This window comes from Oncorhynchus masou, unplaced genomic scaffold (assembly GCF_036934945.1).
Source record: "Oncorhynchus masou masou isolate Uvic2021 unplaced genomic scaffold, UVic_Omas_1.1 unplaced_scaffold_1087, whole genome shotgun sequence".
In the NCBI taxonomy this organism is placed as follows: domain Eukaryota; kingdom Metazoa; phylum Chordata; class Actinopteri; order Salmoniformes; family Salmonidae; genus Oncorhynchus; species Oncorhynchus masou.
In genome coordinates, this window is record NW_027000585.1 from 84,837 (window position 1) to 101,988 (window position 17,152).

Below are 17,152 nucleotides of genomic sequence, written 5' to 3' on the forward strand. Positions count from 1 at the left end.
GGATGAAGATATAGGAGTACAGGCTTATTCTAATGGCTGAAATGTAGTTGGTTACAATGAGCTGATCCTATGATATCTCTGCCCACCAGCCACAAGTGGTGGAGAAATAATGATTAGAGTAATGATTCCAATATACAGTGTGATACAATTCATGTTCAGCCATACAACCTCAACAGTGACAACAATTAGATAGTTTACAGTTGATGATCTGGTTGTCCTAATAATGTTCTATAATAACAAAGTGATGTTGATTGTGTTGCTCGGGTTTGGAGATGATATTCCAGGGATGGATGGTCTTGGTACTGATAAAGATCTCTCTGTTGGCAGACACATTCTAGACTATTACAGCTTCCTGTCTTTAACAACAATACAACAAGGGACCAACATGTTAAATAGATTCAACTTGTTTCCAACGTAGTCCCCGATGAAATTTCATGTTGAATTCCTAACTGAATTCTAACTGAATCCTAACTGAACACTGCTCTGTTGCACTATTACAACACCCACAATCCTCTCTGTCGTCAGCTACAATTAGAGAGGGAATTACAGAAGGAGTCGGTGATCGAGTAGCAACTGGATCAATCGCAGCAGAATTTGGGCTGATCAGAGTCAGACAACAACAACAACAATATATTTTGGCGGCTGCCTGAATGTTGGTTTGTATTGTTGTGGTCTCCAGAATCCAAAGTGGACACGATCCATCTCTGATATCATGGTAGACATGTTTGGTGTTTCTACTGGACTTCAAATTCGTCTCTTTGCCAACTATTTTGTCTTGTTGCACTAACACACTAGCCATTACATTGTAGTGTTCCACTAACACACTAGCCAGTACATTGTAGTGTTCCACTAACACACTAGCCAATACATTGTAGTGTTCCACTAACACACTAGCCAGTACATTGTAGTGTTCCACTAACACACTAGCCAATACATTGTAGTGTTCCACTAACACACTAGCCAGTACATTGTAGTGTTCCACTAACACACTAGCAGTACATTGTAGTGTTCCACTAACACAAAGCCAGTACATTGTAGTGTTCCACTAACACAAAGCCAGTACATTGTAGTGTTCCACTAACACACTAGACAATACATTGTAGTGTTCCACTAACACACTAGACAATACATTGTAGTGTTCCACTAACACACTAGACAATACATTGTAGTGTTCCACTAACACAAAGCCAGTACATTGTAGTGTTCCACTAACACACTAGACAGTACATTGTAGTGTTCCACTAACACACTAGCCAATACATTGTAGTGTTCCACTAACACACTAGCCAGTACATTGTAGTGTTCCACTAACACACTAGCCAATACATTGTAGTGTTCCACTAACACAAAGCCAGTACATTGTAGTGTTCCACTAACACACTAGCCAGTACATTGTAGTGTTCCACTAACACACTAGCCAGTACATTGTAGTGTTCCACTAACACACTAGACAATACATTGTAGTGTTCCACTAACACAAAGCCAATACATTGTAGTGTTCCACTAACACAAAGCCAGTACATTGTAGTGTTCCACTAACACAAAGCCAGTACATTGTAGTGTTCCACTAACACAAAACCAATACATTGTAGTGTTCCACTAACACACTAGACAATACATTAGACGGTTCCACTAACACACTAGCCAGTACATTGTAGTGTTCCACTAACACAAAGCCAGTACATTGTAGTGTTCCACTAACACAAAACCAATACATTGTAGTGTTCCACTAACACACTAGACAATACATTAGACGGTTCCACTAACACACTAGCCAGTACATTGTAGTGTTCCACTAACACAAAGCCAGTACATTGTAGTGTTCCACTAACACAAAGCCAGTACATTGTAGTGTTCCACTAACACAAAACCAATACATTGTAGTGTTCCACTAACACACTAGACAATACATTAGACGGTTCCACTAACACACTAGCCAGTACATTGTAGTGTTCCACTAACACAAAGCCAATACATTGTAGTGTTCCACTAACACACTAGCAGTACATTAGACGGTTCCACTAACACAGTAGCCAGTACATTGTAGTGTTCCACTAACACAAAGCCAATACATTGTAGTGTTCCACTAACACAAGCAGTACATTAGACGGTTCCACTAACACAGTAGCCAGTACATTGTAGTGTTCCACTAACACACTAGCAGTACATTGTAGTGTTCCACTAAGCCAGTACATTGTAGTGTTCCACTAACACAAAGCCAGTACATTGTAGTGTTCCACTAACACACTAGACAATACATTGTAGTGTTCCACTAACACACTAGACAATACATTGTAGTGTTCCACTAACACACTAGACAATACATTGTAGTGTTCCACTAACACAAAGCCAGTACATTGTAGTGTTCCACTAACACACTAGACAGTACATTGTAGTGTTCCACTAACACACTAGCCAATACATTGTAGTGTTCCACTAACACACTAGCCAGTACATTGTAGTGTTCCACTAACACACTAGCCAATACATTGTAGTGTTCCACTAACACAAAGCCAGTACATTGTAGTGTTCCACTAACACACTAGCCAGTACATTGTAGTGTTCCACTAACACACTAGCCAGTACATTGTAGTGTTCCACTAACACACTAGACAATACATTGTAGTGTTCCACTAACACAAAGCCAATACATTGTAGTGTTCCACTAACACAAAGCCAGTACATTGTAGTGTTCCACTAACACAAAGCCAGTACATTGTAGTGTTCCACTAACACAAAACCAATACATTGTAGTGTTCCACTAACACACTAGCCAGTACATTGTAGTGTTCCACTAACACAAAGCCAGTACATTGTAGTGTTCCACTAACACAAAACCAATACATTGTAGTGTTCCACTAACACACTAGACAATACATTAGACGGTTCCACTAACACACTAGCCAGTACATTGTAGTGTTCCACTAACACAAAGCCAGTACATTGTAGTGTTCCACTAACACAAAACCAATACATTGTAGTGTTCCACTAACACAAAACCAATACATTGTAGTGTTCCACTAACACAAAGCCAGTACATTGTAGTGTTCCACTAACACAAAACCAATACATTGTAGTGTTCCACTAACACAAAGCCAGTACATTGTAGTGTTCCACTAACACAAAACCAATACATTGTAGTGTTCCACTAACACACTAGACAATACATTAGACGGTTCCACTAACACACTAGCCAGTACATTGTAGTGTTCCACTAACACAAAGCCAATACATTGTAGTGTTCCACTAACACACTAGCAGTACATTAGACGGTTCCACTAACACACTAGCCAGTACATTGTAGTGTTCCACTAACACAAAGCCAATACATTGTAGTGTTCCACTAACACACTAGCAGTACATTAGACGGTTCCACTAACACACTAGCCAGTACATTGTAGTGTTCCACTAACACACTAGCAGTACATTAGACGGTTCCACTAACACACTAGCCAGTACATTGTAGTGTTTCACTAACACAAAGCCAATACATTGTAGTGTTCCACTAACACACTAGCCAGTACATTGTAGTGTTCCACTAACACACTAGCAGTACATTAGACGGTTCCACTAACACACTAGCCAGTACATTGTAGTGTTCCACTAACACAAAGCCAATACATTGTAGTGTTCCACTAACACACTAGCCAATACATTGTAGTGGAACACTAACACACTAGACAATACATTGTAGTGTTCCACTAACACACTAGACAATACATTGTAGTGTTCCACTAACACAAAGCCAGTACATTGTAGTGTTCCACTAACACACTAGACAGTACATTGTAGTGTTCCACTAACACACTAGCCAATACATTGTAGTGTTCCACTAACACACTAGCCAGTACATTGTAGTGTTCCACTAACACACTAGCCAATACATTGTAGTGTTCCACTAACACAAAGCCAGTACATTGTAGTGTTCCACTAACACACTAGCCAGTACATTGTAGTGTTCCACTAACACACTAGCCAGTACATTGTAGTGTTCCACTAACACACTAGACAATACATTGTAGTGTTCCACTAACACAAAGCCAATACATTGTAGTGTTCCACTAACACAAAGCCAGTACATTGTAGTGTTCCACTAACACAAAGCCAGTACATTGTAGTGTTCCACTAACACAAAACCAATACATTGTAGTGTTCCACTAACACACTAGACAATACATTAGACGGTTCCACTAACACACTAGCCAGTACATTGTAGTGTTCCACTAACACAAAGCCAGTACATTGTAGTGTTCCACTAACACAAAACCAATACATTGTAGTGTTCCACTAACACACTAGACAATACATTAGACGGTTCCACTAACACACTAGCCAGTACATTGTAGTGTTCCACTAACACAAAGCCAGTACATTGTAGTGTTCCACTAACACAAAACCAATACATTGTAGTGTTCCACTAACACACTAGACAATACATTAGACGGTTCCACTAACACACTAGCCAGTACATTGTAGTGTTCCACTAACACAAAGCCAATACATTGTAGTGTTCCACTAACACACTAGCAGTACATTAGACGGTTCCACTAACACACTAGCCAGTACATTGTAGTGTTCCACTAACACAAAGCCAATACATTGTAGTGTTCCACTAACACACTAGCAGTACATTAGACGGTTCCACTAACACAGTAGCCAGTACATTGTAGTGTTCCACTAACACACTAGCAGTACATTGTAGTGTTCCACTAACACAAAGCCAGTACATTGTAGTGTTCCACTAACACAAAGCCAGTACATTGTAGTGTTCCACTAACACACTAGACAATACATTGTAGTGTTCCACTAACACACTAGACAATACATTGTAGTGTTCCACTAACACACTAGACAATACATTGTAGTGTTCCACTAACACAAAGCCAGTACATTGTAGTGTTCCACTAACACACTAGACAGTACATTGTAGTGTTCCACTAACACACTAGCCAATACATTGTAGTGTTCCACTAACACACTAGCCAGTACATTGTAGTGTTCCACTAACACACTAGCCAATACATTGTAGTGTTCCACTAACACAAAGCCAGTACATTGTAGTGTTCCACTAACACACTAGCCAGTACATTGTAGTGTTCCACTAACACACTAGCCAGTACATTGTAGTGTTCCACTAACACACTAGACAATACATTGTAGTGTTCCACTAACACAAAGCCAATACATTGTAGTGTTCCACTAACACAAAGCCAGTACATTGTAGTGTTCCACTAACACAAAGCCAGTACATTGTAGTGTTCCACTAACACAAAACCAATACATTGTAGTGTTCCACTAACACACTAGCCAGTACATTGTAGTGTTCCACTAACACAAAGCCAGTACATTGTAGTGTTCCACTAACACAAAACCAATACATTGTAGTGTTCCACTAACACACTAGACAATACATTAGACGGTTCCACTAACACACTAGCCAGTACATTGTAGTGTTCCACTAACACAAAGCCAGTACATTGTAGTGTTCCACTAACACAAAACCAATACATTGTAGTGTTCCACTAACACAAAACCAATACATTGTAGTGTTCCACTAACACAAAGCCAGTACATTGTAGTGTTCCACTAACACAAAACCAATACATTGTAGTGTTCCACTAACACAAAGCCAGTACATTGTAGTGTTCCACTAACACAAAACCAATACATTGTAGTGTTCCACTAACACACTAGACAATACATTAGACGGTTCCACTAACACACTAGCCAGTACATTGTAGTGTTCCACTAACACAAAGCCAATACATTGTAGTGTTCCACTAACACACTAGCAGTACATTAGACGGTTCCACTAACACACTAGCCAGTACATTGTAGTGTTCCACTAACACAAAGCCAATACATTGTAGTGTTCCACTAACACACTAGCAGTACATTAGACGGTTCCACTAACACACTAGCCAGTACATTGTAGTGTTCCACTAACACACTAGCAGTACATTAGACGGTTCCACTAACACACTAGCCAGTACATTGTAGTGTTTCACTAACACAAAGCCAATACATTGTAGTGTTCCACTAACACACTAGCCAGTACATTGTAGTGTTCCACTAACACACTAGCAGTACATTAGACGGTTCCACTAACACACTAGCCAGTACATTGTAGTGTTCCACTAACACAAAGCCAATACATTGTAGTGTTCCACTAACACACTAGCCAATACATTGTAGTGGAACACTAACACACTAGACAATACATTAGACGGTTCCACTAACACAAAGCCAATACATTAGACGGTTCCACTAACACACTAGCCAGTACATTGTAGTGTTCCACTAACACACTAGACAATACATTAGACGGTTCCACTAACACACTAGCCAGTACATTGTAGTGGAACACTACACAAAGCCAGTACATTTACAGTATAATAATCATAATACATTTCCACGGTTTAAATTTTTTTGTCCATCAGCACATAGTGATAATTCGAGTCCAGCTAGCATTATGGATGCTATCATGTAGCTTTACTCCACTGGATGTTATTATCTTGTAGCTTTACTCCACTAGATGTTATTATCTTGTAGCTTTACTCCACTAGATGTTATTATCTTGTAGCTTTACTCCACTAGATGTTATTATCTTGTAGCTTTACTCCACTAGATGTTATTATCTTGTAGCTTTACTCCACTAGATGTTATTATCTTGTAGCTTTAATCCACTAGATGTTATTATCTTGTAGCTTTAATCCACTAGATGTTATTATCTTGTAGCTTTACTCCACTAGATGTTATTATCTTGTAGCTTTACTCCACTATATGTTATTATCTTGTGGCTTTACTCCACTTGATGTTATCTTGTAGCATTACTCCACTATATGTTATCTTGTAGCTTGCTCCACTATATGTTATCTTGTAGCTTTACTCCACTTGATTTTATCTGGTAGTATTACTCCACTATATGTTATTATCTTGTAGCTTTACTCCACTTGATGTTATCTTGTAGCATTACTCCACTATATGTTATCTTGTAGCTTTCCTCCACTAGATGTTATCTTGTAGCTTTCCTCCACTGGGTCTTATTAACTTGTAGCTTTACTGCACTGGATGTTATCCATCAGTCGTGTGGTGATGAACAGAGTGATGATCTGAACCCCCAGTAGGACGATACCCACGGATCCTATCAGGCCTGTGTGCTGCTCTATCCAGCGGGACATGCCCCCAGACAGCCCCCAGGAAGATGATGCTCTGAGCAGAGAACTCATCCAGCTGCTGGGATCCTACTCCACACTGGGAGTTCCACACCGTGCCGTTCTCCAGGGGGTCCACACAGCAGGTAGCAGGGACTCCACAGGACAGCACCCCCGGGGCAGAGCAGTTATAGTACCTGGGATGAAGAGGACATAGGAGGGGAGAAGCAATTCAATTGGCTGCTTGGATGATGTTATGTGACATAAAAGCAATAACACCAGTTATGTAACATATCATCTTTGACAGATTTATATTTTATACATTTTATTTTATCTTTGTTCATACATGTTATTCTCTGAGGTTTTACAAGAGAGACCTGCTCATAACTAACAAAACTATCAAAATGATAGTAACAACCCACATTGACTGACATCAGTTCACAAGGCTGTGTGTCAGTCAATGGACCATGTCATCACAAGTCATCATGTCAATGGTCTGGTCAGTCACATCTCACTCACATGTTGACCTCCCAGTCTCTGTAGGTGTCGGCCCCGCAGCACTGCAGTCCTATCTGGATCTCATCTGTGATGAACCTCAGGTCCAGGTCATCCTGGTAACGTACCATGGCAGCCAGCATACCTGACCTCAGGTATCCCTCTATCTGCCCCTGCAGGCTGTAGGCCACAATGGCCGCTAGGACCTGGGCTGCTACCAGGACCAGCACGGTGGCTGAGAAGACCTGGAGCAGGCAGCAGTTCTCTCTCAGAGCCCCCACACAGCCTGACAGGCAGAGGGTAGACAGCACCAAGCCCAGCACCACAAACACCAGCATGGGGTCGGTGCTGATCTGTCCTATTTTCTCCTGAGCGAAGGATTCCTTGCTGATGAGGCCCCACAGTCCCAGGGCCAGGACCACCAGGCCTAGCACCGTGAAGAGGAGGTTGCTGAAGAACAGGAGGTACTTGAGAAGGCAGTCTCTCAGGGAGAAGGGCTTGCTACGGGCTCTGGGTTTTAACTCCCTGGTTCTACCCTGGTTTCCTGGTCCATCATTTGGTCCTGGTTCTGGAGCCTGTTCTTCTGTGCTGCTCTCGTCAGTCCCCTGGAGGACTCCTGACAACTCTCTATCTGTGTCTGTCTTCAAAGAGGAAAGAGGACAGACAAGAAACAATGAGATTTCATTGAGGCAAAAACAACTCATCAAGTTCAGTCTGTAGTGGTTGTTGTCTTTAGGTTTAGCCTACTTGCAACCATAGAATTAGAATCTATAGAATGGGTCTCCCCATCCAAGTCAATAATTGCATAATGGGTGGACTGGTAGCCATTGGATTTATGCATGACTTTACCAGTCAAATTGACAGGGTTAAAGGTTGCAAGTCCTTTTATTAAATTATTTGTCTATGCTTGCAACGTTGAATGGACTGTAAACTCTATTCAATAGTATGTACAGTGAGTACATGACTAACAGCATACAGGTTGTCAGACAGACATACAGTTACTGTACCTTTGGTATGAGTGGGCTGGTCTCAGTCTGTGTGGTCTCTCTCCTCAACCAGGGAAAACTAAACCATCTCATGGACTGTAACCTCCTCATCGTCCTAGCTGCCAGGAAACAGTTCTCCCTCTGTCCTCTCAGAAACGATTCTTCTCCTGTCCTCTCAGAAACTATTCTTCTCCTGTCCTCTCAGAAACTATTCTTCTCCTGTCCTCTCAGAAACTATTCTTCTCCTGTCCTCTCAGAAACTATTCTTCTCCTGTCCTCTCAGAAACTATTCTTCTCCTGTCCTCTCAGAAACTATTCCTCCCTTGTTCTTTCAGAAACTATTCTTCTCCTGTCCTCTCAGAAACTATTCTTCTCCTGTCCTCTCAGAAACTATTCTTCTCCTGTCCTCTCAGAAACTATTCTTCTCCTGTCCTCTCAGAAACTATTCTCCCTCTGTCCTCTCAGAAACGATTCTTCTCCTGTCCTCTCAGAAACTATTCTTCTCCTGTCCTCTCAGAAACTATTCTTCTCCTGTCCTCTCAGAAACTATTCCTCCCTTGTTCTTTCAGAAAATATTATTCTCCTGTCCTCTCAGAAACTATTCCTCCCTTGTTCTTTCAGAAACTATTCTTCTCCTGTCCTCTCAGAAACTATTCCTCCCTTGTTCTTTCAGAAAATATTATTCTCCTGTCCTCTCAGAAACTATTCCTCCCTTGTTCTTTCAGAAACTATTCTTCTCCTGTCCTCTCAGAAACTATTCCTCCCTTGTTCTTTCAGAAACTATTCTTCTCCTGTCCTCTCAGAAACTATTCCTCCCTTGTTCTTTCAGAAACTATTCTTCTCCTGTCCTCTCAGAAACTATTCCTCCCTTGTTCTTTCAGAAAATATTATTCTCCTGTCCTCTCAGAAACTATTCTTCCACTGTCCTCTCAGCGAATCAATGTGTGATGGACGATTCTCCCCTTGTCCTCAGCTAATCAGTGGTGTGAGAGGCGGTTCTCCCCGTCTTCCGGTCAGTTTACGAGTCTAGAGGAGAGGAGAGGAGACTGTCTGAGGAGAAAGGGAGAGAGTTGAGGTGGTGGAAGCCAGATCAACACAGCTCTATGCAGTGTGGTGGGTGGGTGTGTAGTTAGCTCAGAGCTCCAGCAGACAGAAGAGTGTATTCATTCATCTACACTGCAGCAAAATAACTTGTAACAGAATGAGAGTTTCTTATTGGTCAAATTCATGTAGAACACTCCCTGTTTTGGACCGTTGCTTTTGTTTGGTTCCTAATGAATATAGTCCAGGGCTCCCAGGGATTCTAGCAACATCATGTGAGAGTCACAGTGCAGGCGATTAAGAAGTAATCAGATCACGCCTCAATGACTGTTACACTCCAGGGTGAAGTTTCCCTTGTGTACAGATCTAAGATCAGCTTTCCCTCCCCAATCCTAACCTTAACCATTAGTGGGGAAAATGCCAAACTGACCCAAGATCAGTGTCTACTCAGGCCAACTTCTCCTGAGTGTTACAGGAAGAAGAGATGCTCATGGAACAGATCCCACTTTGATCCACAACAGCCATGTGATGAGACTGTGGAATTACATCATAATACAGAATTGTGAGAATGTTGTGAGCATGTTGTGTGTTTTAGCCAATGAGTGTCTCTATGGTAGATATAGTTAATTCAAAAAGAATGAAGTGAAAACAATAGCAAACTTTAGACACAACCAGGGGTGGAAATGGAGGGAACGCATGGAAACCAATATCCCAAAGCCCCATTTCGACACTAAATATTATTTTTAGCATATTTTTTTAGTTGAGTTCCCATGGTTGTTTATATTCCAGAATAACTTTTTTAATTCCACCCCTGGACACATCAAAAAGCAATTCCAGCTCGTTAAGGATCTGTAGGGTAAGGAGGAGGAAATGTTTTATTTTATCACAGTATGGTCAGTGATGTGGTCTATTTCTCTCTCTACACAGTAAAATACCTCTGTCACGGCTTTCGTTGTGGGAAAGAGGAGCGGACCAAAATGCAGCGTAGTTGTGATTCATTTTATTTCATAAGGAAACTATACACGATTAAACTAACAAAATAACAAACGCCCGAAAACAGCCCTATCTGGTGCAAAACACAGAGACAGGAACAATCACCCCCAACACACACAGTGAAACCCAGGCTACCTAAATATGGTTCCCAATCAGAGACAATAACTGCCTCTGATTGAGAACCATATCAGGCCAGACATAGAAATAGACAAACAAGACATCCAACATAGAATGCCCACTCAGATCACACCCTGACCAACCAAAACATAGAAACATACAAAGTAAACTATGGTCAGGGTGTGACAGTACCCCCCTGTCACGCCCTGGTCTATATTTATTATGTTTATCTTCATTTATTGGGTCAGGCCAGGGTGTGACATGGGTTTATTTGTGGTGTGTTTCGTCTTGGGGTTGTGTGGGGTGTATAGCATAGTCATTGGCTGCCTGAGGCGGTTCTCAATCAGAGTCAGGTGATTATCGTTGTCTCTGATTGGGAACCATATTTAGGTAGCCATATTCTTTGTGTGTTTCGTGGGTGATTGTCCTTAGTGTCCTTGTTCCTGTAGCTGTGTTAGTTTACATAAGTATAGGCTGTTCCGGTTTTCGTTATGTTCATTTACGTTCTTTGTTTTGTATTGATTCGTGTTTACGTTTTTTTGATTAAACATGGATTGCAATCTACACGCTGCATTTTGGTCCGACTCTCCTTCGCCTACAGAAAACCGTTACAGAATCACCCACCACAAACGGACCAAGCAACGTGTCAACAGGCAGGTGCAGCAAAGAGAGGAATGGACATGGGAGGACGAATTGTTCGGAGAAGGACCCTGGGATCAGCCTGGAGAATATCTCCGCCCCAAAGAAGAACTGGAGGCGGAGAGAGCTGAGAGACGCTGGTATGAGGAGGCAGCGCGGCGACGCGGATGGAAGCCCGAGAGTCAGCCCCAAAAATTTCTTGGGGGGGGGCTCAGGGAGAGTGTGGCAGAGTCAGGAGTCAGACCTGAGCCCACTCTCCCTGTTTATCGTGAGGAGCCAAGGAGGACACCAGAACCGGTGTTGGAGGTGAGCGAAGCAGAGACTGTGAAGGAGTTAATGGGGAAATTGGAGGAGAGAGAAATGAGGGAGTTGCTGTGTTGGTGCTTTTTGCATGGAATTCGCCCGACGGAACGTGTCAGGGATTTGATGGCACCTGGGTCAGCACTCCATAAGAAGAGTCCTGGCTGACTGGCGGATCTGGAAGAGTCTGGTTGACTGGCAGATCTGGAAGAGTCTGATTGACTGGCAGATCTGGAAGAGTCTGGTTGACTGGCAGATCTGGAAGAGTCTGGTTGACTGGCAGATCTGGAAGAATCTGGTTGACTGGCAGATCTGGAAGAGTCTGGCTGACTGGCGGATCTGGAAGAGTCTGGCTGACTGGCAGGTCTGGAAGAGTCTGGCTGACTGGCGGATCTGGAAGTCTGGCTGACTGACAGATCCTGGCTGACTGGCAGATCTGGAAGAGTCTGGCTGACTGGCAGATCTGGAAGAGTCTGGCTGACTGGCAGATCTGGAAAAGTCTGGCTGACAGGCAATTCCTGGCAGACTGACGGCTCTGGCTGCTCCATGCTGACTGGCAGCTCTGGCTGCTCCATGTTGACTGGCGGCTCTGGCTGCTCCATGCAGACTGGCGGCTCTGGCTGCTCCATGCTGACTGGCGGCTCTGGCTGCTCCATGCTGACTAGCGGCTCTGGCTGCTCCATACAGACTGGCAGCTCTGGCGGCTTCTTGGAGACTGACATCTCTGTCGGCTTCTTGCAGACTGGCAGCTCTGGCTGCTCCATGCAGACTGGCAGCTCTGGCAGCTCCTTGCAGACTGGCAGCTCCTTGCAGACTGGCAGCTCCTTGCAGACTGGCAGCTCCTTGCAGACTGGTAGCTCTGGCTGCTCCATGCAGACTGGCAGCTCTGGCTGCTCCATGCAGACTGACAGCGCTGGCTGCTCCATGCAGACTGACAGCTCTGGCTGCGCTAAACAGGCAGGAGACTCCAGCAGCGCAGGAGAGGAGGAAGGCTCTGGCTGCGCTGAACAGGCGGGAGACTCCGGCAGCGCAGGAGAGGAGGAAGGCTCCGGCAGCGCTGGAGAGGCGAAGCACACTGTAGGCCTGATGCGTGGTGCTGGCACTGGTGGTACTGGGCCGAGGACACGCACAGGAAGCCTGGTGCGGGGAGCTGCCACCGGAGGACTGGTGTGTGGAGGTGGTACTGGGTAGACCGGACCGTGCAGGCGCACTGGAGCTCTTGAGCACCGAGCCTGCCCAACCTTACCTGGTTGAATACTCCCGGTCGCTCTGCCAGTGCGGCAAGGTGGAATAGCCCGCACTGGGCTATGCAGGCGAACCGGGGGCACCGTGCGCAAGGCTGGTACCATGTAAGCCGGCCCAAGGATACGCACTGGGGACCAGATGCCTAGAGCCGGTTTCATGGCATTTGGCTCGACGCTCAATCTAGCCCGGCCGATACGCGGAGCTGGAATAGAACGCACCGGGCTATGCACCCGCACTGGAGACACCGTGCGCACCACAGCATAACACGGTGCCTTCCCGGTCTCTCTAGCCCCCCGGTAACCACAGGAAGTAGGCGTAGGTCTCCTACCTAGCGTCGCCATACTCCCTGTGAGACCCCCCCAAGAAATTTTTGGGGCTGACTCTCAGGCTTCCATCCGCGTCGTCGCACTGCATCCTCATACCAGCGCCTCTCAGCTCTCACCGCCTCCAGTTCTTCCTTGGGGCGGCGATATTCTCCAGGCTGATCCCAGGGTCCTTCTCCGAATAATTCCTCCTCCCATGTCCATTCCTCCTTTTGTTGCTCCTTGGGGCGGCTACATTCCCCTGGTTTAGCCCAGGGTCCTCTCCCGTCGAGGATTTCCTCCCAAGTCTAAAAGTCCTTTTTACGCTGCTCCTGCTGCTGCCTTTGCTGTTGCCCGTTACCACGCCGCTTGGTCCTGTTGTGGTGGGTGATTCTGTTACGGCTTTCGTTGTGGGAAGGAGGAGCGGACCAAAATGCAGCATAGTTGTGATTCATTTTATTTAATAAGGAAACTATACACGATTAAACTAACAAAATAACAAACGTACAAAAACCAAAAACAGCCCTGTGCAAAACACAGAGACAGGAACAATCACCCCCAAACACACAGTGAAACCCAGGCTACCTAAATATGGTTCCCAATCAGAGACAATGACTAACACCTGCCTCTGATTGAGAACCATATCAGGCCAGACATAGAAATAGACAAACAAGACATCCAACATAGAATGCCCACTCACATCACACCCTGACCAACCAAACATAGAAACATACAAAGTAAACTATGGTCAGGGTGTGACAACCTCCAAATACCGTGTCTCTTCAAAAATCCACTTTGGCAGTAAAAGTGAATCTCTTATGGTTTGATATGCCAGCCCATAACTAAAAATAATCCTCTTGAAATTATGTTATTTAAAGAAAAATCTTTACCTTTATTTAAACGCTCTAAACGCTAGGCTACCTACCACCCCAAAAACATGAAACTATCAGAGGCTGTCAGATTGTCTGAATAATATAGATCTATAGAGTATAAGAGTGTATGAAAGTAAGTATTTTGATGCTCTTTGTGAAGTCTGTGAACTTCCACCTGGCCTGTATGAGGACTGATAGTAATCAGTTTCAGTAGTACAATTGAAGTAATAGTTTCTTCATATCACCTGCAGGGGGCAGCAGTGCTAACCTAACAGCTTGTAGGGAATGGAGATGGCCTCCACAGGAGTTGCTCAGAGGTATTCTGTTGTTCTGCTTCAATAATCAGCCAGTCAACAACACAGTATTTACATATCTACTTTATCTCAGTTGTTAACACTGTCAATCAGTAATTACACATTGTGAACACTGTCAATTAGTGGTTACACATTGTTAACACTGTCAATCAGTAATTACACATTGTGAACACTGTCAATTAGTGGTTACACATTGTTAACACTGTCAATCAGTAATTACACATTGTGAACACTGTCAATCAGTGGTTACACATTTTTAACACGGTCAATCCCACAACACCAATCTAGGGCTGCAATGGATTCATATATTTAATGTATTCAGAAGCATGTTAATATCGCAATCAGGAGTAAGTAGCATTGTATTTGAAGTGCCACAGTCCATCTCTGAGATCCAGTCATCCATCACCTCAGTGTTGACACCTCCAGGCTCCAAGGCCAGGTTTGTCCCAGTAGGTAGATGGTAGGTCTCAGGTCAAGGTTTGTCCCAGTAGGTAACTGGTAGGCCTCAGGTCCAGGTTTGTTCCAGCAGGTAGATGGTAGGGCTCAGGTCAAGGTTTGTCCCAGTAGGTAACTGGTAGACCTCAGGTCAAGATTTGTCCCAGTAGGTAGATGGTAGACCTCAGGTCAAGGTTTGTCCCAGTAGGTAGATGGTAGGTCTCAGGTCAAGGTTTGTCCCAGTAGGTAGATGGTAGGTCTCAGGTCAAGGTTTGTCCCAATAGGTAACTGGTAGACCTCAGGTCTAGGTTTGTCGCAGTAGGTAACTGGTAGACCTCAGGTCAAGGTTTGTCCCAATAGGTAACTGGTAGACCTCAGGTCAAGGTTTGTCCCAGTAGGTAACTGGTAGACCTCAGGTCAAGGTTTGTCCCAATAGGTAACTGGTAGACCTCAGGTCAAGGTTTGTCCCAGCAGGTAGATGGTAGGTCTCAGGTCCAGGTTTGTCCCAGCAGGTAGATGGTAGGTCTCAGGTCCAGTTTTATCCCAGTAGGTAGATGGTAGGTCTCAGGTCAAGGTTTATCCCAGTAGGTAGATGGTAGGTCTCAGGTCAAGGTTTGTCCCAATAGGTAAATGGTAGGTCTCAGGTCCAGGTTTATCCCAGTAGGTAGATGGTAGACCTCAGGTCAAGGTTTGTCCCAATAGGTAACTGGTAGACCTCAGGTCAAGGTTTATCCCAGTAGGTAGATGGTAGGTCTCAGGTCCAGGTTTGTCCCAGTAGGTAGATGGTAGGTCTCAGGTCCAGGTTTGTCCCAGCAGGTAGATGGTAGGTCTCAGGTCCAGGTTTATCCCAGTAGGTAGATGGTAGGTCTCAGGTCCAGGTTTTTCCCAGCAGGTAGATGGTAGGTCTCAGGTCCAGGTTTATCCCAGTAGGTAGATGGTAGGTCTCAGGTCCAGGTTTGTCCCAGTAGGTAGATGGTAGGTCTCAGGTCCAGGTTTGTCCCAGTAGGTAACTGGTAGGTCTCAGGTCAAGGTTTGTCCCAGCAGGTAGATGGTAGGTCTCAGGTCCAGGTTTGTCCCAGTAGGTAGATGGTAGATCTCAGGTCCAGGTTTATCCCAGTAGGTAGCTGGTAGGTCTCAGGTCCAGGTTTGTCCCAGTAGGTAGATGGTAGGTCTCAGGTCCAGGTTTGTCCCAGTAGGTAGATGGTAGGTCTCAGGTCCAGGTTTGTCCCAGTAGGTAGATGGTAGGTCTCAGGTCCAGGTTTGTCCCAGTAGGTAGATGGTAGGTCTCAGGTCCAGGTTTGTCCCAGTAGGTAGCTGGTAGGTCTCAGGTCCAGGTTTGTCCCAGTAGGTAGATGGTATGTCCCAGTAGGTAACTGGTAGGTCTCAAGTACAGGTTTGTCCCAGTAGGTAACTGGTAGACCTCAGGTCCAGGTTTGTATCCAGTAGGTAGATGGTAGGTCTCAGGTCCAGGTATGTATCCAGCAGGTAGCTGGTAGGTCTCAGGTCCAGGTTTGTCCCAGTAGGTAGCTGGTAGGTCTCAGGTCCAGGTTTGTCTCAGTAGGTAGCTGGTAGGTCTCAGGTCAAGGTTTGTCCCAATAGGTAGCTTGTAGGTCTCAGGTCCAGGTCTCCTGTAGTTTTACTCCCAGTCCTCTCATCCTCTATTTGTCTTGGATCTTCTTGTTGCTTTGCATCCTGTTTTGGTTCAGAGTATCTCAGTGCAGAGAGGGAGATATACTGAGGAGAGGAATATGTGCAGATCTTCCAGCTTTTTCAATGTTTTCTGCTGTTCTGGGACTGCTGGCCAACTCAACACCTTCCTCCTCGTGGCCAGTCACATAGTGTCATGACATCTGTAGATTATACTCTCTCTGGAACAGATTGTCCCTCCAATTGACCATAAATTATTTGACGTGAACGTGAGTTACAGTGACCAGATTCATTCTGCTCTATTAAGACAATTATTCTACTGGAATTACGGGCTCAACTTGCCAGTGAATGACAGAGAGTTTCCACTGAGACCACCACAGTCACACACTTTTCCACCCATAGAACGAAGGGGTCCAAACAGCTATCAAGAGTGGTCGACATGGCTAACTTTGGTGTGTGTTGTTATATCAACTGTATATGAACATGTTACATAGCTGACTGGTGTGTGTTGTTATAGCAACTGTATATGAACATGGTAAACAGCTGACTGGTGTGTGTTGTTATAGCAACTGTATATGAACATGTTAAACAGCTAATCACTTCTCAGCATGG

The 17,152-nt window shown here is 44.4% G+C and overlaps 1 protein-coding gene across 1 annotated transcript; it reads right to left on the bottom strand.

The window, feature by feature from the left end:
* Nucleotides 1-6,599: 6,599 nt before the first annotated feature.
* LOC135529073 (tetraspanin-10-like) lies at nucleotides 6,600-8,167 on the bottom strand (the record flags this gene model as incomplete). The annotated part of the gene is given in 3 exon segments (XM_064957983.1): nucleotides 6,600-7,188; nucleotides 7,190-7,351; nucleotides 7,674-8,167. Coding segments are annotated over 3 exon segments (798 nt in total), but the record flags the coding sequence as incomplete, so codon positions are not given.
* Between the last annotated feature and the right edge of the window lie 8,985 nt (nucleotides 8,168-17,152).